Below are 24,534 nucleotides of genomic sequence, written 5' to 3'. Positions count from 1 at the left end.
TCCATCATTTGCGGTGTTAAATTTAGTGGAATCTTCTAGATTATGTGTATTATTCTCCAGTTTGTACCTATTTTACCCCATTCGAGCTCCACATTTTAAAACTAGATGATCATAAGATGTGTCTCTTGGCTTGTAGATATCAGATTGTGGTGCATCTGAAACTGCATTTATGCACAAAACGAGTTCAATCTGGAGAACATTCCACGGAATTTTGAAGATTATGTTGAAATTGACTCCATAAGGGTGGACGTGTAAGAAAATTCATAATTTAGTGGGTAGATGTAATTATCCAAACACGAAGGTTTTTTTTCGTAATTTGACCTTACCTCGGGGGGTGGCCGTAATTTAACCTATTCTAAATGATATTTTGTGGCTTGCAAATTCTTTTTTTTTTTTTTGTAAATTACACCTACACCCCTGAGGTATGCTAAAATAACTTTAAGGTCCCCGTAGTCTCGGTAATTACAATCATACCCTAAAAGATTTTTAGAAACCGTAACGTAATAATGCATTGGATAAGTTATTCCATTAGGGTTCTAAAAGACTACTAGTTTCAAGCAGTGGTGAAGACAACAGAGAGTTAGGGGGTGACATGGTTGTCCTAACATTTCTTAAATCCTTATGATTTCATATAAGATCTATAATTTTTTGTCTATGGTAGCCTTAACGGCCATGCGGGATACAAATATAATTCATATCAGTCCCAAAACATGAAATATTAGCTCCGGTAATTGTTACAGGGTTGTGGTTGTAATTACCAATACAAAATGGACCTTAAAATTATTTTAGCTTACCTCATGGGTGTAGCTATAACTTACCCTTTTATTTAATTAATGAACCTGCAGCCAAACATACGGTGTACCAGGTAAACCTCCACTCTCACCCAAACTCAAAAAATTCAAAAAGTAAAAAACTGTGTATGTATAACACAAAAAATGGCATGTTTAAGTACTAAAATAGTGGAAAAAATTATATATATGAACGAGAATCGAATAAGTCGTATAATACAAGAATGAAAATCGAATACGTCGTATAGCGACACCAATCATACAATTAAAAAGAGCTTTTAAAAAATAACTATATATATATATATGCTTTTTATTACCCTTGTAATATTATCTTCCACCAGACAATTCAATAGCATCCTGGTTGTATATAGAATCTTCACCCCAATCGAATCTTCTCTGCAGCCTCTCGAATTCTTGCCGCCTCGTCACCTCCACATGCTGCCACTCCTCCCACCGCTCCGCCAGCCCTTCACCTTCGAGCATCCTCACCACCTCCGACATTGCCGGACGTTCCTCCGGCGAGGATTGAGTGCAGAGGAGTGCCACCTGTATCATCATCTCCACTTCTTCGATGTTGAAGTTTTTGCTTAGGTTTCTGTCCACTATCGAGTCGAGTTTTTTCTCCCTTTGCAGTTTCTTCACCTTAAATATCCAATTTTTTTAAATAGGATTAAAATTAATTATTACAATAATAATTAATAAATTATCATTATATTATATTATTTAATATATGTAATAATAAGGCTTGAAAATGAGATGGAAATATGTAAAAGATAACTACTTATTAAGGTCTCGTTTGGTTGTCAAAACAAGATAAGATTATGCAATTTTACGAGGCTACTTATATATAATTGAACTAAGGGAGCTTATACATGATTTTCTAGTAAACTTAGGCCTTGTTTGGCTGGTAAGACTAGTCATGATTAATGAAATAATTGGAACTTATTGGATGTTTGGTTATTCCAAAACTTTTCGGGCAGACCCACAATTTATTGGACCTCCCACCGTCGAACAATATAATTGCGTTTTTCATCAGATTATTTAATCTTATCTTGGCTAATCTTATCTTAGGAACCAAACGAGGCCTAAGACGAGAGTCGAGAAGTCATTCTTTTGAAACTTCGGACGACCCCCAAATTTTTGGACCGGCCAAAAATTATTGGACTAAGCAAACATCAAATGAGGCCCAATTATTTAATTACTCGTAACGTAAGAAATTACGAGTAAAAAAACGGGCGCCTTTTCCCTCTTTATTTCACAAAATGAACTTCATATTTGACTCATTTAACTATTAAATCAATCAAACCAAGCCAAACGCATTCTTTAGAATGAGAAATAAAAAGTAAAAAAAAAAAATATTAATAAAGACAATATATGTTAATTAGTAAACTTACGTGGTCGAGCAATAAGACATCATCTTCTTCTTCCAAGCGCGAGAAGTCAATTGCCCGTTGACCAGTCACGAGCTCTAAAAGAGTGATTCCATATCCAAAAACATCGGTTTTTTCCGACGATTTTCCGGTGGATAAATACTCGGGAGCAATGTGGCCCATGGTCCCACGAACTTGAGTAGTCACATTCGTTTTTCTTACATCGACTAACTTTGCTAATCCGAAATCACCGACTACAGCTTCGAAATCTTCGTCCAATAAAACATTTGCAGCTTTCACATCTCGATGGATGATTTTAGGGTTACAGTGTTCGTGTAGGTACTCTAGTCCACGAGCTGTTCCTAGCGCCACCCGTTTTCTTGTCGGCCAATCAAGAACCGGCTCGCCAGGTGTCAAATCTGTCAGAAAAAAAAAAACTAATTAATATAATAAAATGAATTTCTACATTATAGGATACGGCGAAAGTTATGTTGCCTCAGCACAAATAAACTTCTTGTGTTATATATTCCAATCGAAATCGATCTCTTTGAAAAATTCCTAATTTTTTTCGGAAATTTGGAATTTCGGATTTTTTTAGTAATTTTCCATTAATTTGAAAATAAAATTAAATAAAAAACACCAATAGCATGAAAAAATAATCTCCCGTTTCGACATCACCATTAATTCCAATTAAAAAAATCATAACGAAAAAACTTATTCCAAAATTGGTTAATTCTTTATTGGAATCGACGAAAATTGGAATTATGTTCCAAGTTTACCCCTAATTCGAGTAAACAGTACGAAGAGATATTTATAAAGTAAATACCTCGTAAACGAGAGGCAACGCTCAAGTTCTGCATAAACGGGTAAACCAAAAGCCGCTCGGTCGGTGTGGTGCAAAATCCGATGAGTCGTAGCAGATTCTTGTGAACAGCCACACTTATCATCTCCACTTCACGTTGGAAAGCTGTGTCGCCACCTGGACTTTCGAAATCGGTCAAACGCTTGACCGCAACCTTCGTGTTGTCGCCTAAGATTCCTTTGTAGACCTTTCCGAAACCACCTTGCCCTAACACATTCTTCTCGCTGAAACTGTCTGTCGCCAGCTGTAACTCTCTCCACGCGAATCTCTTCAGTTGACCAAATTCAATTCTCCGGTCAACTTCACCTGCGCATGAATCATTTTGAGTTCTCTTTCTCTCTCTATATATATACATATTCCGTGTAGGGTAGAAACAGGACGGATCAAATTGGAATTAACACTTTCGAAAAAATTCTTTTTTTTTTTAAAGTGAAAAACTAATTCCAATTTTGTTTACGAAAAAAAAAACGGAATTTTGGAAATTGGGATGAAAAATTTTTGTTCCAAAATCAGAAATTTTCAGATCGGAATTGGCAGAATTCGGAAATTCCATTGTCTTAGCCGCATATAATACAAATATATGATAATACCGATACTATATAGTGTCATCTCGGAAAATAATCGGAATTTTTGGAAACATTTTTCGGAAATAAAATGAGATTAGAAATCGGAATCTAATAGGTATTCCATTTCTGTTCCAAAATAATTTGGAAAAATCGGTATTCATAATGACAATTTTTTGTTGCAAAATCCAAAATTTCGGATTTGAATCTTCGGGTTTTGGAAATTCCGTTCCGATTTCCACCCCTAATTTCGTGCGTGTTATGGTGGCTTTTTTTCTCAAAAAATAAAAATAAAACAAACCTGCAACATCGACGAAAACTTCACGTTTGTATCCTTTATGATTTCCCTTCCATAGAAATAAAACGAGAAAACCTCCGAGAAGAAAAATAACTAAGAGTGCCCCCACAATCCCTACTATCATCACAGTCTTCGATTTACTCGAATGACCTGTTCACATAAAATTTTAAATATATTTATTTACAAGGGATCATTATTTATTTTTTTGCTTTATTAATAGAGAAACACCAATGTAAAACTAAAATGCATATATACCTCCATTTTCAGATACGCAGCCGTGTAGAGGATTAACGCCGCAGTTCAATTGATTCCCTGTAAAACTGAAACAAAGTAAATTTTAGGCTCAATCGATGAAAATATAAATAAAGGGTAAATTACGGCCACCCCTGAGGTAAGGTCAAATTACGAAAAAACCCCTCATGCTCGGGTAATTACAACCACCCCTCAATTATGAATCTTCATACACGTTCACCCTTGCGGTGTCAAATTTAGTGGGAATCTTCTAGATTATGAGGAATATTCTACAGTTTGTATCCGTTTTACCCTATTCGAGCTCCACATTTTGAAACAAGATGATCGTAAGATGTGTTTTTTGCCTTGTATATATCAGATTGTGGTGCATCAGAAACTGTATTTTTGCACAAAACGAGTACAAACTAGAGAACATTCCACGGAATCTAGAAGATTCTGTTGAATTTAACACCGTAAGGGTGGACGTGTAAGAAAATTCATAGTTGGGGGTGGTTGTAATTACCCAAACAAGAGGAGGATTTTCGTAATATGACCTTACCCCCTAAATAAATTAGCCAAAAAAAATGAAAATATACGAATGAGTTCTTACTTATATTTGGAAATCTTGAATAACTGCTGAGGTATTTTGCCACTTAGACTGTTCGAACCAAGCTGTCTGAAGAAAAAAATGTTCGACAAAATTAATTTCAAGAAAAGTTCAAAATAAATTTCAAGAAAATATATACACATTAGGCCAAAATTAGAGTCACTCACAAGTTGACCAAGTTTGAAAGACTCGAAAGTGATTCGGGAATTGATCCGGTGAGATTGTTTTCACTTAAGATCCTGCTCGTTCGAACAAGAAACATTCATACTATTGACAGCATAAATAAATAAATAAATAAATAAGATTAAAAATCAATTACAAGCATGCTTACAAAAACGTGAGCTTGTTAAGGTTGCCTAGTGACGAAGGTATTTCTCCGATTAAATTATTATTTTCAAGATCCAACATCGTCAAGCTCGTCAAATTTCCAAACTCGTCGGGTATCTTACCGGTTATTCCATTTCCCTGTAATTGGCTGCATTGAGAATAAATTAATACGAAAATGAATTCTCTCGTTATTTCAACTAAATTGAGATATAGGAATCAAACATTAGCAATATAACCATTACATACAGTGTTGTCAGCATCTTCAAAATCCCGATTCTCGGCGACAAAGTTCCAGGAAATCCCATATTAGACAATGTCCTGTTCGAAATATATATACATAGAGAAAGATATTATTACATACACGAGTTTTCGATTTAAAAAAATAAAAAAAAATAATATATCTTTTCTCTTACACTGTCGTGACATTGTTAGTACTGTCGCATATAACTTTGGACCACGTGCATGGATTAACTTGATTCTGGTTCCAATCGGTAAGCTGATGGTTCGACGCGTTAAGCGACATCTTTAACGAATACAACGCATCTCCTTTATAAAAAAAGAAAAATATGATTATCGCCATAGAATATAATCGAGATAATTATACACTTACAAATGCGATAAAGAATAATATACCTTGTGCATCGGGAGAGACGAAAGAATTTAAAAACGCCAACACTAAGACCCCGATTAGCAGTTCCATCTTCGATAATATCATATCAACTTACGACAGTTGGCGAGCAATAACCTGTTAAACATTTTTCTTTCTGCCCATTGCATGAAATTCTTTTAGCACCGTGTCAGAATATGCCGAAGTTCTTTAGTAAATAAATAAAAAATGGATACACGATTTTATCCAATTCTGGATAACCTAGTACTTGTAATAGCCTAAGTTGGATCTAACAAATTTGCACTAAGTCCATATCATCCAATTTTGGCGAAAATTGGGATTATCTACAGTTCGTTTCCGAGGTACCGATTCATTGTTTGATCAAGAAAGCGAATTTATTCAACAATATTAATACAACACAATAAATAGATACAAAACCAGAATTAATAAACAAACAACCATGGCAACTTAACTACAACAACCCCTGCAATAAATAACTACAAAATTAAATAAAACCGACTATCGAATATTCCCTCCATAGCCATAAATTAGCAACCCAACTACCCAACTTATAAATTTAAACAAAATTTCATTGATCAATATTCCCTAATAACTTAGCCCTGCATAAAAAATTAAATAAAAAATCTAAAAAAAATTAAAATCTCTAAAAGAACAAATCTTTGTCAATTCCCACCTCATAAAAACTTAAGAACATCACACACAAAGCAAAATCCTTGAAGAAAAAAAAAATCACAATTTTCAAGAATGAATTTTTTTTTCAGCTTAAATTAAAAAAATATAACAAAATAATAATTAAAAAAAAATGAGCTGGGGAAAGTACCTCAGTGAAGGATCGGAAATGGGGTTGTTGCAATTTTAACCATGGTTAAATCTTTGGAGCAAATCTGAAGCACAAAAAAAAGAAGCTTCTGAAAAAAGCTCTTTGTTTTTTTTTTGGTGATGGCTTCTTTGACTATGACTCAACTGTAAGTGCGTGTTAGTGTGTTGAACTGCAATTATTACAGATCATTTTTTTTCTAATTTTTTTTTTTGAAAAGAAAAGGAAAAGCTATTACAGAAGAGATTAAGAACTAAGAAGCACTTTTGTGTCTGGCAAATCGAGGAGGAGCATGAAAGATATTGCCGGTGGTGGACTGTGTGGGACCCACTTTGCATTTTTTTTCCTTGGATTTTGAGATTGTGAGAGGGACTAGACAAAGGGTAGTTTTGTAATTTTTCATATGATTTGTTTAATTTCTCAATTAGGGTAAAATTCAAGTTAAATACAATTTAAGAAAAAAGGAGTAGATCCAATTTAGAAATATAGATTCATGTTATTTATTACATGTGAGACACATTGATCTCTTGGATACTATATTTCGGTACATTACGGTCACCCCTTGAGGTAAAGTGTAATTGTTGAGTGTATAGTTTACACTCAATGTATACTTTCTTACGAGGATTTTTGTATACTTTTATTGATTTAATGATGCTTAATGAGCGGTTTATTGTATTTTAAGTACAACTTGACGATTTGGAAGTTCCAAGGACGAAACGAGCCAAAAAAGGTCAAAAACGGGCAAAAACGGAAGAAAACAAAATATGCTGAAAATTGGCTGAAAAGTGTTCCGCGCGGCCGTGCCAAATTTAGCCTATTTTTGGCGCGGCCGTGCCAAAACACGCTGGAGACGATTTTGGACTTTTAATCACACAAGGAAACCTAGAATCATCTACCAAGTTGGGACATCTATTTAAGGGCAAACCAAGCACGAATTAGAGGACTTTGGAACACAACCTTGGAGCAAGAGGAGCGAGAGAACGAAGAATCGAAGACGGAGAATTGACAAATCTTCATCACAATTCTTCTTTTATCTATCTTTTCTTAATCTATATCTTTTTATATTTTTATTATGTTTTTCGTAGAGAACATGAGTAGCTAAGTTTTTAATCTAGGATTTTGTTGGAACCCTATGTGGGGATGGTGAACCCGTTTTCTTGAGATTATGCAATTATGATTTTATGATTATTTCTTATACTTGTTATGATTGTTAGTGCATGAACTTGATCAATTTATGTGCTTTATCTGTGATTATTGGGATTGACTCGACAAAGCTATTTTGATAATTAGACGGTAAGTATAAGAACCTTCGAGTAGTTTTCACCGGATGAGTGTGTCAATTGCATGTGGTGTCGTAGACATACAGATATCACCTTAGGTAGCCATTTACGAGACTTGTTAGTTAATGTTTTATTCATAATTTGTTTGCATAGACATATAGTGAACCGTTTATGAATAATAGACTCATAATACACGCGACAGCGGGTTATGAGTAAATTAGTGTCTCGGGTTAATAATCATGAATCATATATTTCATAATTGAGGGGTTTTGGGTGAGCAATTCTTGCATAGGGGGGAAGATAAAATCCTAGGTCCGTTTTTATCGATATTTTCTCGTGTTTAATTTCTTTCATAATTAGTTTAATTATTTAGTTGATTAAATTTCACAACATTGCGTAGGCTGGATAAAAATCATAATTGTTAGAATTTGGTACTTAGGATTAGATAATTTGAGTATTCCCTGTGGGATCGACATCCGACTCTCACGAGTCCACTTTTACTACTTGTTTGCGATACGTGCACTTGCGTGTTAGGTATTTAGCTCCAACAGTAATTACAAAAAAAATCCTTCGTTTTGAAAAATTACATTTAGTCCTCTGAGTTTATAAGTTTCTTACATTCACGTCCATATAAGGGGTATTAATGTAATAAATCTATAAATTACAGGGGTGGATGTAATTACAAAAAAACGAGAACTTTTTTTATAAGAAGACCTTACCTCAGGAGCGGTTGTAATTATAAAATAAGTTGGGGGTTGCTCTAGCAAAAATTACAACGCTCGAGTCAGTTTCTATCTTAAAAAGTCACTAAGAAGTCGAGAAAATTTGTGAAGTAAAGATATTTCATCCCCTCAAGTAATGAGCTAGAATGTTGATAGAGTTTTGGGTTAATGGCATTTTAACCCCCAAACTTTAGCGCGTTTTGCATGTAGCCCCCTAAACTTTAGTGTGCATTGCATGTTGCCTCAAAACTAAAAAAAGTTGCATGTTGCCCTCAAACTCTATTTTTTGGAGTATCGATCATTAAAATTGCAATTTTTTGCCCAAAAAAAAAACTAACACGATGTCATTCGCACGTAATTTTGCGACGAAAAACTAAAAATATGGTCTGGAAATTCGTTATAAAGAAACACCATGACATGTTTTAGTACATCAAATCTTCTAACCTATTTTAGGTTTATGAAAGTTGCAACAAATTTCATTTATAACAAAGTCACATGGAAATAAATTTTCTAGTTTGACCAAATTAATGAGGAAATTAAAGAAAAGCCTAAAAGTTATAGAGTTTGTATGCTTCTTTTATTTAAAAAAAAAAAATATTGACATGTGAGTTATTTTAGTGGTGAGTAATAAATCAATGTAAACTAGTGGAGGAATAGAGAGTGGAGCAATGAAGTGATAACATAATTTATTGGCACAACTTGACAATGAAATGACTCAACAGTCAACACTGGAAATTGAGTTTTTTTATTTTTTATATTTTTTATTATTTAATTTATTCTTTATTTATTAAGATTGATGATGACGAGTGAAGTCAAGGAGAAATTCATAATACTAGTAATAAACAACTTTGATACTAAATCAAGGTAGAGATTATTGTGCACTTTAAGCCGAGGATTACGAAAACTTATTTAAAAGCATAAGTTATTGATTGTAAGTTAAATTGAGATTAAGTGTTTATTTCTAAAAGTTGGGGTCGTTTGCAAATTGGATGAAAAATCAACTAAATTAGAAAAAACAGGCAGATATGCTTTTCAAATTAGCTTCAAGCAGTTTATTTTAAGAAGAACAAAAACAAAAGTTTAGTTTGCCAACACCTAAAAATAGATTATATATAGATAAACCCATATTCAATGAGTAGATCAAATATCAACTTTTATAATCAGCAGTACTCACACTAATATTCATAATTTTATCTTACTAAGGTGGTGTTTGCAAAAACTTTTAGAAATAGATTATATGCTTCTTTTTTTTTTGTACATAATATGTTTTTAGGTGTTTCCAAAATAAGTTTTTGTTTTTGCTTCTCTTAAAATAAGTTGTTTTAAGCTATAATTTTAAAATTACCCATGTACCTATTTGTTCTATTTTAGTTGATTTTTCAGCTAATTTGCAAACACCCCCAACTTTTAGAAATAAACACTTGATTTCAACTTAACTCATAATCACTAACTTATATTTTTAAATAGTCTTTTGCAAACACCACCTAAGGTGGTGTTTACAAAAGCTTATTTAAAAACAAAAGTTATGAATTGTGATTTAAGTTGGTTTTAAGTGTTTTGTTTCTAAAAGTTTTGGTATTTGCAAATTTACTGAAAAATAAACTTAAATAGAAAAAACAGGGTCATTTGCTTAACAAATTATTGCTAAAAGTTGCTTATTTTAAGAGAAGTAAAAGCAAAAGTTCATTTTGCAAACACTTCAAAATAAAATATTAGCAAAAAAGCTCATAATCTATTTGTAAAAGTTTTTGCAAACACCACATAAATTAATGTTATTATTTTTAATTCGAACACTGTTATAATTATAAATACGAAATATCCATATTTTCGGCCTTTTCGAATTACCGTTTTAAAAGGCCAAATATCTAATTGACGGGCTTTCCCCCACTTGAATCTATTTTTCCTTGTACTAAGTTGATTCAGCCATAATTGAAATATTCAATGAATCCTTCTTATTTATAGAATAAAAGAAGAACATCAAGAGCTTCGAGCCAATAAAGACTAAGAAAGTTGACTCAATAATAAATTGATTATAAGCTCCGTTGTAGAATTCTGACCTAACTATTAAATACGAAGTGGTTGGAACGATGAAACCTGTGAACGTAAAAGATTTTTTTGAACAAACGAATCTTATTGATTCACTAGTCAGGATGGCGAAATGAACCGGAAATCAATTCCTCTATTCTGAGGAGTCAGGAAGAAGCGATACGATTGAAATAGAGATTGCAACTATTAATAGGATTTTCGTAATTAGAAATTTAGAGGTACCCAAACAATTACTTCTTCAAATATTCTTAAATTTCTCTGAATAATTTTAATTTTAAAATAAACTCGGGCGTCAATTAAGTTTTAATTCACACAAGAGTTACGACGACAAAGTGTCAAAAATATAAAAAGACCTGAGAAATCCAATGTGTAATTGATTCTAAAGAGAATTGAAAAATGTTGGGGGGCCATAACCCCATCCCGTGTACTGATTCCACCACTTGAGTGTGTGTATGTTAGACCACATCGTTTTCTTAAATCAAATTCAGACATTGATAGAAATAAAATTAACAAAGTAATGAAAATATACAATATGATATGAATCTATACAAAATCAAGTAAGTGACAAAGGTATTGAAGCACTTACACAAAGGTATTGACAATTTTGTTATCAACATTAAATTGAAGTATTTAATCAGTGCTATGACATATTAAAAATTCAACTCAAAAAAAAAAAAAAAAAGACATATTAAAAATTGAGATATGATGTTCTATATATTGAAGGATAATTTAATTCATAACGTAAATTATTTCAATAGAATAATCTAATTTATAACGCAAATTATTTCAATAGAAGTGATTAAAAACTAACTAATTGGACAATTTAGTAATGATATCTTGATTTTGAGACTCTTTGTACATATAAGAGTTTTTCATTAGGGTTTTTTGTTATAGTTTTCTGAAATTATTATCCACCAACAAAGTCACGTCTTGAAGACTAAAATAACAAAAGTAATGACATCTGACAAACACAAAAAGATAAGAAAATAACAGATAAAAACTGCATTACAAACATGAAACTCTCTACTTGTACCACATTAGACATGATCACTAAAATCTTATGAGAGTTGATTTATTTATTTATTTATTTATCCATATTCTATAATTGTGTCTTCTTCTATCCAACCACTGGCACAAGGCGAACACGATAATTTTCATCGACAAAGATACAAACTCGATTGCAACAAAAAATATCAAGTACTCCCCCGCCTTGGGGAACGACAACTACGGTTACAAGGGGATTATCATTCATAATAATTCCCTTAGCTTCTTCAACAGCTACACCAATTAGATTTGGCCATATTGTATTGTACCGGTTTTGACCGCAACATTCAAAACTAGTGCATGGATCGCTTGCGCAAGGGGGATAACGCGGCCATTGGTACGCCATTTTCTTTTTGTGATCTTCTTCTCTTCTGGTGCTCTCTTCTTCTAATTTGTAAACAAAACATATTATTCTGAGATATTTATAGACTTGTCATGAATTATCGAAATCATAGGTTACCATACCAATCACATATGTAATTGATTTTGAGATAAGATTATTAGTTATTACATTCGATTTTTTGTTGATTTTGAAAATCTCATTTATTTTATCCAAAAAAGAAAAGATATTATGTTATCCCTATAAATAATATACCATTTATTTTTATTTTGTAAATCAAATAGTTTAATATTTCAATATAACCGATTTGAGTTACTATAATATAATGCGAAATCAACAATAATAAATGATTGCTTGTCAAAATTAATAATAAATAATAAACGAGGTAAAAATAATATTTCACTTAATAACTTTCTATAATGGGGAATATTTGTTGATATGTACATTGAGAACACTGCAGTGACAAATCCAGTATAGGGTTAGGGTCAGGTTGGCCATAGTGTCTCAACATTTCTCAAATTTCTCTTATATAAAAATATAAAAAAAATTGTGTACAATAATAAGTTAACAATAGACAGTTAAACATCTATAAATTAATCCAGTTGGAACTAGAGAAATTCTATTAATTTGGCGAATTATTAAATTATCGAATTAATAATTTAACACGTTTTTATCGAGTTGGGACTGGGAAAAACTATTATTTAATCGAGATTATTAATTTATCGAGGTTCTACTGTAGTATAATTTATTTTAGGGTAAATTACAACCATCCTCGAGGTAAGGTCAAATTATGAAAAAAATCCTCATGTTTAGGGTAATTACAACTACCTCTCAACTATGAATCTTCTTACACGTTCAGTCTTGTGGTGTCAAATTCAACGTAATCTTCTAAGATTCCGTAGAATATTTTCTAGTTTGTACTCGTTTTGTGCAAAATTGCAGTTTTTAATGCACAACGATTTGATTATATACAAGCCGAAAAAACTCATCTTATGATCATCTTGCTTCAAAATTTGGAGCTCGAATGAGGTAAAAAACGGGTACAAACTGGAGAGTATTTCACATAATTTAGAAAGTTCCACTAAATTTGACACCGCAAGAGTGAACATGTAAGAAGATTCATAGTTGAGTGGAGTAACCTATAATAAACCAAGCATGAGGGAGTTTTTCGTAATTTAACAATTCCTCCGGAGTAGTTGTAATTTACATTTTTTTTTAATTAAACAAGTGAAAATATAAAAAGAAAAAAAATTCTTTGACAGCGTAAAAAATAAAAATATAATCTAACTCATTTGGTCGGTTTAATTAGTGACGTGTCTCTGCTTTTTTATTATTATTATTATTTATTTTTAATTAAAATAATAACTTTGATTCTTCACCACTACAGAAACAATCCACCTTAATTTAATTTTGACAATTCCCAGGTTTTCCGAGAATCTTTCCTCGTACAATAATAATCTGTGAAGAAATCCGTTCATAGAAAAAAAATGGCCAATTGTTTCAGCTTAACACAATCAAGAGAACGGTGCTACAGATACTCCTTCTCGACCGCCGGCCTGAAATCCGCCACCACCGACCTCGGCGGCGGCACCGTCATCCACTGCTGGCGGCCCAAAACCCACAACCCGAAAAAGCCCACCGTCGTCCTAATCCACGGCATCGGCGCCAACGCCAAGTGGCAGTGGGCCGACTTCGTCTCGCCGCTCTCCACCAAATCCAACGTCTACGTCCCCGATCTGCTCTTCTTCGGCGACTCCTACACCGCCGCGCCGGACCGGAGCGAGTCCTTCCAGGCGCGGTGCCTGGTGCGGGCCCTGGCGGCGATGGGCGTCCGCGGCGGGATGCGGGTGGTCGGGCTGAGCTACGGCGGGTTCGTGGCGTACAGCATGGCGGCGCAGTTCCCCGGCGCGGTGGAGAGGGTGGTGATCGGGTGCGCCGGAGTTTGCCTGGAGGAGAAGGATGTCGGAGAGGGGCTGTTCACGGTGAACACCGTCGATGAAGCCGTCGGAATATTGCTGGCGCAGACGCCGGAGAAGCTGAGGGAGCTGATGAAGCTTTCGTTCTATAAACCTGTGAGGAATGTGCCTTCTTGTTTTCTCTCCGATTTTATTCATGTGAGTCTTTTTTTTTTTTTTGCATTATCACTATTTTAATTTTATTTTATTTATTTGTTTTACTTTTTTTAGTTATGTTGATGAATTATAGGAACTCATACAGTTAAATCTCTATAAATTAATAAAGTCGGGACTAGCAAATTCTATTAATTTAGAGAAATAATGATTTGGGGAAATACTAAAATTAAATTGTTGGTAGTTTTATAGAGCATTCGATTTCAATTTTCAACACATAAATATAAGTGCCCACGGCGTTCGAATATGGTTCGATTAGGGGTGGAAATCGGAATAGAATTTCCAAATTCCGCCGGTTATGGTTCGATTATTGTTCTGCGTGTGTTTATATTTATTGCGTTTTGTCGAACTCTCTTTTGGATTTTCTTGCATTTTCCTGCAAATTTAAAAAAGATAGAAAAATATTGTGAAAATTTCCATTTTATCTGAATTTGGAACAAGAGATTATAAACTAATATAATTTACAATCCAGAGGCATTCCGAAATCGGATTGAATTTTTAAATTCCAATTTTTTTTTAACGGAAATTGGGACCTTTTTTTTTACTTCCGAAAAAAATTGGAAAATTTTCGAAAAAGCCATTTCCGATCCATTCCGTTCGATTTCCACCCCTAGGTTCAACCCACTTCCGATTCTCCACCTCGGAGCAAATGATCCTTATATATAGATATATAATCACAATTCAAAAATGAATTGGGAACGTAATAAGCCGATATTCCAATGTAAAAAGCAATGAACACATACGATTGAAATTCTTGACTCTTGATCTTTGTGAATATATATCACTCGTTTCAGTGGGGGAGCTAGCATAGGACCACAGGGGGCCATGCCCCCTTCCCCACATTTTTCAAAATCCCAATTTCGTTATATAGAGATTTGTTATTTTTCGATTAGTACTGTAGTATTGTCGCCCTATAATCATTATTTCGCTCAAATGACCTCAATGTGAAGCGATTTTTTAAAATTTCTCTTGAAAAAAACGGAGTTTTTGTTCTTGTATGATTGACTTATATGTATGTCTCTAAGTTGAACCAATTTCACTTAAGTTGTATGATTTTCTTCGAAAGCTGATTATGTGGTTGATGTTTACGAATACGTATAGGTAATGAATACAGAAAACTTCCAAGAAAGAAAAGAGTTGATCTACGCATTACAAAAGGATAGAAAGCTTTCCGATCTGCCTAAAATCACTCAGGTCTGCGAACAATTTCCTTCCCCCACCTTTTTTTTAATCAAAATTCTATCGTTTAATTTCTAGCAAAAGCCGTTTCTAAGAATACGTTGTCTCGATTTATTGTAGCCCACTTTGATAATTTGGGGAGAACACGACAAGATTTTCCCACTGGAATTGGGTCAGAGATTACTAAGGTTAATTTTTCGTTTCATTTACATTTCCCATCCCTTTGTTGACGAACTATCTCTTCTCTAATAAAGTCCATCTTTTTTTTTTTTTTAATTATTATTACAGACATTTGGAAGACAACGCAGAGCTAGTTGTGTTAAAGAATGCAGGACATGCGATAAATATGGAGAAGACCAAAGAATTATACAATCACTTGAAGTCTTTTGTTATCGTCTCTGCCACTAATACTAATAATGATACTGAGAATTTGAGCAGCAAAAATGCCTGCAAGGTTGATTAAAAGTTAAAAACTGTCTGAATATTTTCGGTTTAAGTGGGGCCGCGTTTGTTGAAATTCGGTTGTATATCGGAGATTGACAATGGATACGAGTTTGTGGAACTCATCATGCAATTGGGAATACATTGGAAGTATCAAACTAAGCAACTGTTTTTTAGATGATCGTTGAAAATTGATGAAAGCTCATTCGAGCTCGATTCGATTGCTTATCGAGCTAATTAATTGAAATACAACTTTTAAAGGTCGACAGAGATTCAGACAAGCTTTAATAACTATTATGCATTTCGACTAGAATATTATAAAAAAAGAAATGGGGTGAGAGAGGCTCGAACTCTCGACCTCAGGATCACTCAGAAGCTATGAGACCTACGCGCTAGCCAACTGCGCCACCACCCCTTTGATGTTTTATTATTTCCGCTATAAGATTTTAACTGTAAGTTTACCACGACATAGTTTTCGATGCTCCTTCCTAATTCATTTAGACATACATTTTTTAGAGAACTATCAAAATTGAGCTTTGAGTTATTGAGTATGAGATGTGAAAAGATTCGTATTTGAATTCAAAAGCATCATCAAATCGTACAACTTTGTAACGATTTTTTTACATCACTAGTACATAGTAAATCGACAAAAACAAAAACAATACTTTGTATGATGTCGTAAAAATACGAAAATAAAATTTACATTTCTTATGATCATTGCATTTCGGTCCTGGGTTTACATTTTAGTACAAATATACATCTCATAGGATATATGTACATTTTTTTTTTTGGCCAAAGATTCAAATATAATGTTACAACTTACAATTATGTATCACACTGCAAAAAAAAAATGATTTAATTTGCAGGAACCTCATTTTTAAGCAATGCCTCTAAATCTGTCAATCTGCATTAGCCAAAACCAACAACTTTAATGAATAAAATATTTAAAAAATATTTAGCTAGTGTTGAAGAGTATATATATATATATATGTGTGTGTGTGTGTGTGTGTGTGTGTGTGTGTGTGTGTGTGTGTGTGTGTGTGTGTTACCTGACATTGCTCAAGTCAGGGTAGATTGCAGCTGCTTCTTTAAAATCCTATTTTTCAGAATAAATACACTTAAACCTCTATAAACTAATACAGTCGGAACTAGCAAATTCTATTAATTTAGCGAAATATTAAATTATCGAACTAATAATTTAGTACATTTTTACCGAGTCAGGACCGGAAGAAATTATTACTTAAGCGAAGTTAATAATTGATCAGAGTATTAATTTATCAAGGTTCTACTGTATACAATATTAAATACTAAAAATACTCTCTTTAAGAAATACTTATTTGCTAACTCATATATAATAACCAATTAGCTTACCTGGTCAGCAGTTGACGACGTATAAGAAATCACACACGGCATTCCTGCTCCAGTTGCAGCCTACAAAAACGGGCTGCGCTCAATAATAGTTTTTTTTTTTTTTTTCTTTTTGCATGTTTCGAAATTGATCTTAGTTTAAAGTATAAACCTGCAGCCCGATAACACTGTCTTCTACTACCATGCAATCCTTCTCCGATACGCCGAGTTTCTGCAAATCATTATTATTAAAATGGGAACTTATAAAAAAATTAGGCAGCTATTAAAAAAAGGTTAGATTAATGCAATGCCACACTAATTACCTCGGCAGCAGTCACGTAAATTGATGGATCGGGCTTCTTCTGTTTTACATCATCTCCTACAATATCAACGAAAAAGATGAGATTTTTTTTTTTTTTTTCTAGCAAAATAAATGGATGATTTGAGAAATAAATAAAATAAAGAAATTGTTCGATTTATTTAATGTACCTGCGAGGAAGCAATCGAGGCTTTGGAAGCGCTCCTGTAACAAGACGAGAAAGAGGTTTATTTGTTTTATTCGAACAATAGTTTTAACTATGATTATATGAATATTAATAGTCGAATAGGACGAGAGGTTTTCACCATTCCGATAAGATTTTCCAGACACATGATAACCGAACTTTTAGTCGCAGCAGAGCAAACCGCTAGCTTTCTTCCCTACAACAAAGAACAAAATAAATATAGCTCGCGCAACAACATTTTTCAAGTAGATGTAGTCTAATCATATAAATCGGGACTCGAATCAAGAAAATGTTTAATTTAATTAACTAAGAAAAATAAAATCAGATTTGAAATTTAAGAAATGTTAAAAGAGTGCAATTCGGCCATCTTACAGAAGCTTTCGCCTCGTCCATCAATCTCAAAACTCCGGGTCTAGGCTCAACCTGCCCGATACATTGACAGAGTAATGCATCGTAAATCAAGACGAAAAAAGAAAATAAATAAATATAAAATATTTTTTCTTGCAAAAAAATCATTTAACTCGTCTGTGAATTACTACGAACGTTTACTTACTGTTCCGGATTTAATAATTTCTTTGTATCTCTCTGTCTTCCAGTCCTGCATTGAGGATCAAATTCGTTATTTTCTTTTTAGCTATATATTGAAAAACTTAAATAAATTCGATAGAAGCTCATCTATAAAACTAACATAAATTGAAACAATTGACTTTAAAAATAAATTAAAAAAAAACCGTGATTTGCTATCTTTATTGCTATTATTTCCGATTTAGTTAGTAATACAGTTAAACCTCTATAAATTAATACAGTCGGGTCTAGCAAAATCCGATTAATTCAGCGAAATATTAAACTACTAATTTTAGTATGTTTACACCGAGTCGAGACCAGAAAAAATTATTATTTACGCGAGATTACTAATTTATCAAGCCTATAAACGAGGACTAAAATGTACTATATTCTTATAATCAATTGAATGCCAATTAGACAAAACAAAAAACAGAACAAATTAAACTCGAAAAGAATTGACACCTGAAGAATGTCAATCAATTTCTCTCTCTCTTCGTCAGTTTCCGGAGAATAATCGAAAACCGTCGAAGTTGGCCAACCGTTTTCCTTAAAATACCTTCAATCCAAAAAAAAAAAAACAAAACCAAAAATTAAATATAATTAATAAATAAAAATTGGGGATATCAAATTGGGGGTGAAAAGAAGGACCATCTCATTTTAGGTTTTCCGCCGCCGACGAGATTCTGAAAAACATCGTAAAATTCGGGGGTCCAATTGAGGGGGTGGGATGAAGAAGAAGATGGGCAGCGAACATTGAAATGCTCGAAGGCGTCGTTGTAAGCTTGGCGGTGGAGATGCTCCGACTCCAGAATTACGCCGTCGCAGTCGAATATGAGAGCTTGGAGCGCTGCGGAGACTGTAACTACCAGCGGCGGTCTGCGGCTGAGGGATTTTGAAGCTGCGGCGGAGGAGGAGAAGGTAGTGTTGGTTTTGAAGAGAGAGAAGAGAGGTGGGGGAGTTCGAGAGGAGAGAGAAAGGGAGTTGGAGAGATTGGGTGGTTGGAGGAGGAGCACGGCGGAAGAAGCCATGGATAGTGTGTGTGTGTGTGTGTGTGTGTGGCTGTGGGTTGGCCGGCGGAGAGGGTTTGATCAGGTTCTTTCAGTTCTGTAACCGATGTAACGACCCTTAGATTTTGTATTTTTTGGGTATTTTACAACCAACCCCCGAGGTTAGGTTAAATTACGAAAAAACCCCTTATGTATGAGTAATTATAATTTATAACTACTCTTCAACTGCAAATCTTCTTACGTGCCCACCCTTATGGTGTCGAATTCAACATAATCTTGTAAATTTCGTGGAATGTTCTACTGTATGTACTCGTTTTGTGTTAAAATGCAATTTCTGATGCACCACAATCTGATATATATACAAACTAAAAAACACATCTTATGATCATCTTGCTTCAAAATGTGGAGGTCGAATGGGATAAAACTAGTACAAACTTGAGAATATTCCGTATAATTTAGAAGATTCCACTAAATTTGACACCACAAGGGTGGACGTATAAGAAAATTCATAGTTGAGGGGTGGTTGCAATTACCTAAACATGATGGGGATTTTCGTAATTTGATCATACCTCAAGGTTGGGAAAAAATACAGTTTTGATCCCTCAAGTTTGCACTGACTCCACATTTGGTCCCCATGTTCATAAAAAATACATTTGGTCTCTCATATTTAAAAAAATTCAACATTTTTAGCCATTTTCATCAATTTTCCGTAAGAACTTGCGTTTGCCCATTACTGCCTTATGATGTAACGATAAATTGACGAAAATGGCTAAAGGTGTTCAATTGTTGAAACATAATGGACCAAATGTGAAATAAGTACAAACTTGATGGGTGAAAACGGGAATTTCCCATAAATTAGTACACAGGAGTCTCAATTTTAGTTTTGACTTTGGGCCCTGAACCATAGGCTGGGCCCGAACAAAAATCAGCCCACAACATCCTCCACACAGACTAGTTTCTCAAATTAAATTTCATCTTAAGAACAAAGAAAAAAAAAATTAAATTAATAAACTTTACAATTGAAAAACTAAAATGAATTAAATTATTCATTTTACTAACTATTGCTAAGCTTTATCTATCTAAGTTATTGTTTACCACAATTCAAAAGAATACTATACATAGTTGTTTGTTAAGCTAACTAAAGAGTTAAATGCTATACCTGATTATTTACACTGTGTGGATTCGAATCGTAGATTGATTATTTAACTATTCACTAATTAAGCACACATACACATTAGTGTATATAATTACGCGTAGATCTACGGTTCAAATTCACGAAGTGAAAATAATCAGATGTAGTATCTAATTTTCCCGAACGGACTAAGCTCGCGTAAACTCTTTGTATAAGCTCTCTCAATCTAAATTCCTATTTGTTCAACTCTCTAATTAAATTCTCGTATGCTGAACTCTCTAACTAATCCTTTTATCGAAAAAAAACTCGCTTTAAAACTACACCCAAAAAAAATAACTTGTCGACGCTCTATCGGACACCGGAAAATTTAAAAAAAAAATCGCCGGGAAATTCCATCGAAGCTCTTGCAATGGTAGTGTTATTTAATTAATTAAATGCACACAAATCCTCTAATTAATATTTCACCTAGAACAAGAGTAAGGGGCTTTATAGTAATTTCGACAGTGTAGATTGATACCAAAGCCAGAATACATACATACATACATATATATATAGACAACCATATAGGACACAAGAGATATGTAGTAGGCCATGAAAATCCCGAGATGATAAGAAAGTACATTATTCAAGAATCAATTAAAAAAAAATACTTTTTATTATTTATTTTTTAATTCATAAAATATGCTAGAAATTTATTTTATTACTTACCATTAATAAATTAAATAAAATAAAAACAAGAACCAGAAAATCAGTATAAATAATGAGAGAATCAGCAAATATTAATAATTTCTGTACAAAAATCTTCATCGGTTTAAAATATCTACACACTACTCATAAATGCTAACTACATTAATTAAATTCCTAATTAAATATATATTTATGTATTCTCTCTCTAAAAACTAAAAAGCCAACATTCTCAATTAAACAAAAATAAATAAAATAAAAATAAATAATAAATAAATAAAAACCTAGTTGAATTTATTTAATTATGACCACCTTGAAATATTCCATTTTGGATTAATATATATAAAAATTGATTCAAAGTAATTATTATTATTAAAATAATATTCATGGAATATTATTATTATTATTATTAATATTAATACTAAGGGTTGAAAAGATGGCCGTCGCATCTGCATTTCCATCCGAGCGGCTTGTAATTCGAGTACCTGTTGCCGCCGCCCGACGCCGCCGGCGACGAGTCGAAGTACTCCAGCTTCGCCGCCGTCGTCGTCACTACTTCTTCCTCCGGCCCAACTCGGTTGTGACTCGGCAGCGTGGGCACTTGCACCGCCATGCATGGGTGGCACTGGTTGCATTTGTTGTGGCAGCTCGGCGGCCTCGACCCCAATCTCGTTTTCTCCGCCACCACCAAACCCTACACCAACAAAACTAAATTACAATAATGCCACCCACACACACACACAAACATGCAGGAGAGGAAATTACGATCTTACCCTCAGAGAGTGAGAAGGCTGATTATGGATCAAGCAATAAGAAGTAGAGAGAAGAAAGAAGAGAGCTATTGAAATAAAATATGAAATTAATGAGATAAAAGAATTCATAGCCATGGTTGCATTTTTTCTCTTTTTTTTTTTTTTAAATAAATAATATATATTATCTGGACATTTTTCAGAGCGACAACAACAGAAGCAGAAAACAAAAAACACTACATTAAATAATGCTTCAATGCAAGAAGAGAAGCAATATTCAAAAAAAAAATTATAAAAAAAAAAGATTAGTTTTTTATGAGGGTAATTGAAAAAGAATGAGTTGAAAAATATAGCTGAGAAGATTTTAGAAGAATGTAGTTTATGGGGTGGGAGGATTGAGACCTGTATGTATGTATGTATGTATCTCTGTAAATTTGTGGGGGGTGGGGGTGGGGGGGTGAAAATAACAAGACAAAAAAAAGAAAAGAAAAGAATGGGGGAAATGGTAGCAGAATGTAAAGTGGGGGGGCCTCTGAGCAAAGTTATATTTTCCTTTACGCTATTGAGGGTTTGGCCATTACTAGCTGTATAGAAAGTGAAAGGTCCTTTCTACTAGAGAAAGTGATGGTTTTACTGTTGGGGGTGGGGGGTGGGGTGGGTAGGGTGGGTGGGGTAGGGGTAGGGGTAGGGTAGGGGGGTGGTTAAAAATGTCATTTAATGATGTAGATGAGTTTGTTACTGTTCTTCATCAGTATCATAACTAGGGTTTTTGACTGGTGATTTGATTGAATCATGAATCGGATCAAGAAAATTATTATAAGTGGAATATATTTTGTATATATATATATATATATATATACCCCTTGATGAATATTTTTTTTTAATATGGATGAAAGATCGGAAATAAAACGTTTGGGTTTCGCTGGTTTTCGATTGGTTATGGGTTCTGATTCGAAAAGTTTCGATTTTTCTATCGAAACGATAATGTTTTACATTTTGCATTAATTATATGAGAGTTTTGATTTATGACTTTTGTAGTTTGTTTGGAATGTAATTGAAGTATTATTTCTAATTTGTTTCGATTTTACCCTTTTATCATTTCTAATCGACTGATGATCGATTAATGATAAGGGTATTTCAGTAAATTTGAATAGTTTGTTATAAACTATCTATATTTATTGGTTTTCTTAATATATGACACAACACAAAACCCCACAACTAATACGGGAAGGACGGAGTACATATTACACTCCAATTTCTAATGTAGTTTTAATTTTCAAAAATTGCACATTTCCCTCCTAAAATTATGTTTATAATATCAATTTTGTTATGTGTTTTGCATCAAATGTAATAAAAAAAATCAAATTATGCCAATGCCAATTCCAATTCCAAAATTTTCGATTGTCGTAAAAGTTTTTTCATTCAACTTCTAAAATTCCGATTCTTTCATATTTTTTATGAACCAAATCGGAGTTATTTTTCAATTTTTTTTTCAGCAGTGCTCTAATTTCGATCAGATCCGCCTAATTTACACCCCTAATTGTTTACAAGACACAAACTAAAAGTCATAACTTTTCAAATAAACAAACTAAACAACAATTTAAATGGAGAATTTTTTAAAAGCATTTGAGTACAAGTTGAGGTAAAAAGTTCTTTAGAACATACTTTTAGCTTAGAATAGGTAAATAGAAAAAAAAAAAAAAAGGGAGGGTAATACCTAAAATACAATTCCCTATTCTAGCACAAACATGAATTAGAATTCCCAATTGATTCTTCTATCTTTTTTAATATTAATAGACTTTGTTGTTACATGAATAAATTGAGGCATTTTTATAAATCATTACAACAATTGAACTTTTCTCAGTAGTCATGGATTCAGCTTAAGTTACATTCATTCCCCACTTATAAGTACAATTGTACTATACATATATAATTATATATATCACAAAAAGCCTGTCAATTTTGAATGGGAATTTCATTAACTATGGTTTAGTTAAAATAATAGGTTAGGTTGCATATTAGGTTTGCCATGATTTGGTTTCTTGGGATCATCCCCTATTTTTTTTTATTAATTAATTCCGTAGGTAATTAATCAAACCTTTAGTTTTGGATTTTTATGTTTAGGGAAATTAATCATGATTAGTAAAATTAGTAGCATATGTTAGGTTTCTTGGATTAAGTTTTCTATTAAATTTGTTAAAAATATTTATTATATATGAATTGTCTATAAAACCACTTAGTTTACAATAATAAAATATGATTTTAAGGATAAAATTGTATTTTTCCGTTTTAGTCACCCCCTATTAAATTCATCTCAGGGGAGGGGTGCTACTAATTTAATGAAATAGTAACATTTAATAGCGGGCTTCGATTTTAGTAGCGGATTTGAAAAAGTGTGAATCTTACCAATCGGACATGTTATTAACCCCTACTATTTAGTTCGTAGAACCTTATAGCGGTAATCGAACGAGCGATTAATTTGATGCTTGGATAATCCAGTTTTTTCCATGCCGATTAGTAAATTTTACTTTGTCATGACTCATGACTAATATGAATTTAGTGAGAGATAATTAATTGGACCATGATTAATATGAATTTATTGAACGATAATTAATTGGACCTTCTAAATAAGAGTAAATTACCGTCAACCCTTTGAGGTAAAATATAATTATAAAAACCCTCCTCTTGTTTGTATAATTACAACCACCCCTCAATTATGTATTGTCTTACACATCCACCCTTACAATATCAAATTTATCCAGGAATCTTCATCCAGTCGGTAAACCGGTTGAATCGAAATGAACGAAAATTCGTACATGCCGATTATTAAACCGTTAATTCAGTGTCGTATTCAGTTTTATTTTATTTTTTTATAT

The 24,534-nt window shown here is 33.2% G+C and overlaps 4 protein-coding genes and 1 non-coding gene across 5 annotated transcripts; 1 reads left to right on the top strand and 4 right to left on the bottom strand.

Moving 5' to 3' along the window:
* Window positions 1-943: 943 nt before the first annotated feature.
* Window positions 944-6,853, bottom strand: LOC105965178 (leucine-rich repeat transmembrane protein kinase family protein). Its single transcript, XM_012989702.2, has 12 exons — window positions 6,495-6,853; window positions 5,680-5,810; window positions 5,460-5,592; window positions 5,293-5,364; window positions 5,051-5,194; window positions 4,887-4,958; window positions 4,723-4,788; window positions 4,137-4,201; window positions 3,885-4,031; window positions 2,985-3,326; window positions 2,183-2,577; window positions 944-1,430 (listed from the first exon to the last, which is right to left on the bottom strand). Exons 2-12 carry the CDS (start codon window positions 5,759-5,761, stop codon window positions 1,116-1,118), a joined length of 1,833 nt encoding a protein of 610 aa, XP_012845156.2. The 5' UTR covers window positions 5,762-5,810; window positions 6,495-6,853; the 3' UTR covers window positions 944-1,115.
* Window positions 6,854-13,253: 6,400 nt separating this feature from the next.
* Window positions 13,254-15,830, top strand: LOC105965176 (alpha/beta-Hydrolases superfamily protein). The gene is made up of 4 exons (XM_012989699.2): window positions 13,254-14,037; window positions 15,154-15,246; window positions 15,352-15,419; window positions 15,520-15,830. Exons 1-4 carry the CDS (start codon window positions 13,411-13,413, stop codon window positions 15,692-15,694), a joined length of 963 nt encoding a protein of 320 aa, XP_012845153.2. The 5' UTR covers window positions 13,254-13,410; the 3' UTR covers window positions 15,695-15,830.
* Window positions 15,831-16,002: 172 nt separating this feature from the next.
* Window positions 16,003-16,087, bottom strand: TRNAM-CAU (transfer RNA methionine (anticodon CAU)). The gene is given in 2 exon segments: window positions 16,003-16,038; window positions 16,050-16,087. It is a non-coding gene; the product is annotated as a tRNA-Met (tRNA).
* A 250-nt stretch (window positions 16,088-16,337) lies between these two features.
* Window positions 16,338-19,212, bottom strand: LOC105964957 (Haloacid dehalogenase-like hydrolase (HAD) superfamily protein). The gene is made up of 11 exons (XM_088822504.1): window positions 18,735-19,212; window positions 18,549-18,642; window positions 18,076-18,120; window positions 17,895-17,945; window positions 17,644-17,718; window positions 17,509-17,542; window positions 17,343-17,398; window positions 17,192-17,251; window positions 17,044-17,103; window positions 16,722-16,768; window positions 16,338-16,576 (listed from the first exon to the last, which is right to left on the bottom strand). Exons 1-11 carry the CDS (start codon window positions 19,112-19,114, stop codon window positions 16,528-16,530), a joined length of 951 nt encoding a protein of 316 aa, XP_088678630.1. The 5' UTR covers window positions 19,115-19,212; the 3' UTR covers window positions 16,338-16,527.
* A 1,761-nt stretch (window positions 19,213-20,973) lies between these two features.
* On the bottom strand, window positions 20,974-22,003 carry LOC105965036 (EPIDERMAL PATTERNING FACTOR-like protein). Its single transcript, XM_012989547.2, has 2 exons — window positions 21,683-22,003; window positions 20,974-21,603 (listed from the first exon to the last, which is right to left on the bottom strand). The coding sequence occupies exons 1-2, from the start codon at window positions 21,794-21,796 to the stop codon at window positions 21,331-21,333; spliced, it is 387 nt and encodes a 128-aa protein (XP_012845001.1). The 5' UTR covers window positions 21,797-22,003; the 3' UTR covers window positions 20,974-21,330.
* Window positions 22,004-24,534: the final 2,531 nt, after the last annotated feature.

This window comes from Erythranthe guttata, chromosome 8, assembly GCF_056151865.1.
Source record: "Erythranthe guttata isolate IM_541 chromosome 8, IM_541, whole genome shotgun sequence".
In the NCBI taxonomy this organism is placed as follows: domain Eukaryota; kingdom Viridiplantae; phylum Streptophyta; class Magnoliopsida; order Lamiales; family Phrymaceae; genus Erythranthe; species Erythranthe guttata.
This window is presented reverse-complemented; position numbering and strand designations above follow the sequence as displayed.

Bases quoted from the DNA above. Each gene is read 5' to 3' on its own strand.
- LOC105965178 (XM_012989702.2), bottom strand. From the start codon at position 5,761: ATGATATTATCGAAGATGGAACTGCTAATCGGGGTCTTAGTGTTGGCG. The intron at 5,593-5,679 runs GTATATTATTCT...TTTTTTATAAAG, and splicing joins CGTCTCTCCCGATGCACAAG to GAGATGCGTTGTATTCGTTA. The intron at 4,032-4,136 runs GTATATATGCAT...TTATGTGAACAG, and splicing joins CTGCGTATCTGAAAATGGAG to GTCATTCGAGTAAATCGAAG.
- LOC105965176 (XM_012989699.2), top strand. From the start codon at position 13,411: ATGGCCAATTGTTTCAGCTTAACACAATCAAGAGAACGGTGCTACAGA. The intron at 15,247-15,351 runs GTCTGCGAACAA...GATTTATTGTAG, and splicing joins ATCTGCCTAAAATCACTCAG to CCCACTTTGATAATTTGGGG. The intron at 15,420-15,519 runs GTTAATTTTTCG...TTATTATTACAG, and splicing joins TTGGGTCAGAGATTACTAAG to ACATTTGGAAGACAACGCAG.
- LOC105964957 (XM_088822504.1), bottom strand. From the start codon at position 19,114: ATGGCTTCTTCCGCCGTGCTCCTCCTCCAACCACCCAATCTCTCCAAC. The intron at 17,252-17,342 runs GTAATTAGTGTG...AATGATTTGCAG, and splicing joins TTTACGTGACTGCTGCCGAG to AAACTCGGCGTATCGGAGAA. The intron at 17,104-17,191 runs GTTTATACTTTA...CCGTTTTTGTAG, and splicing joins ACAGTGTTATCGGGCTGCAG to GCTGCAACTGGAGCAGGAAT.
- LOC105965036 (XM_012989547.2), bottom strand. From the start codon at position 21,796: ATGGCTATGAATTCTTTTATCTCATTAATTTCATATTTTATTTCAATA. The intron at 21,604-21,682 runs GTAAGATCGTAA...TTGTTGGTGTAG, and splicing joins AGCCTTCTCACTCTCTGAGG to GGTTTGGTGGTGGCGGAGAA.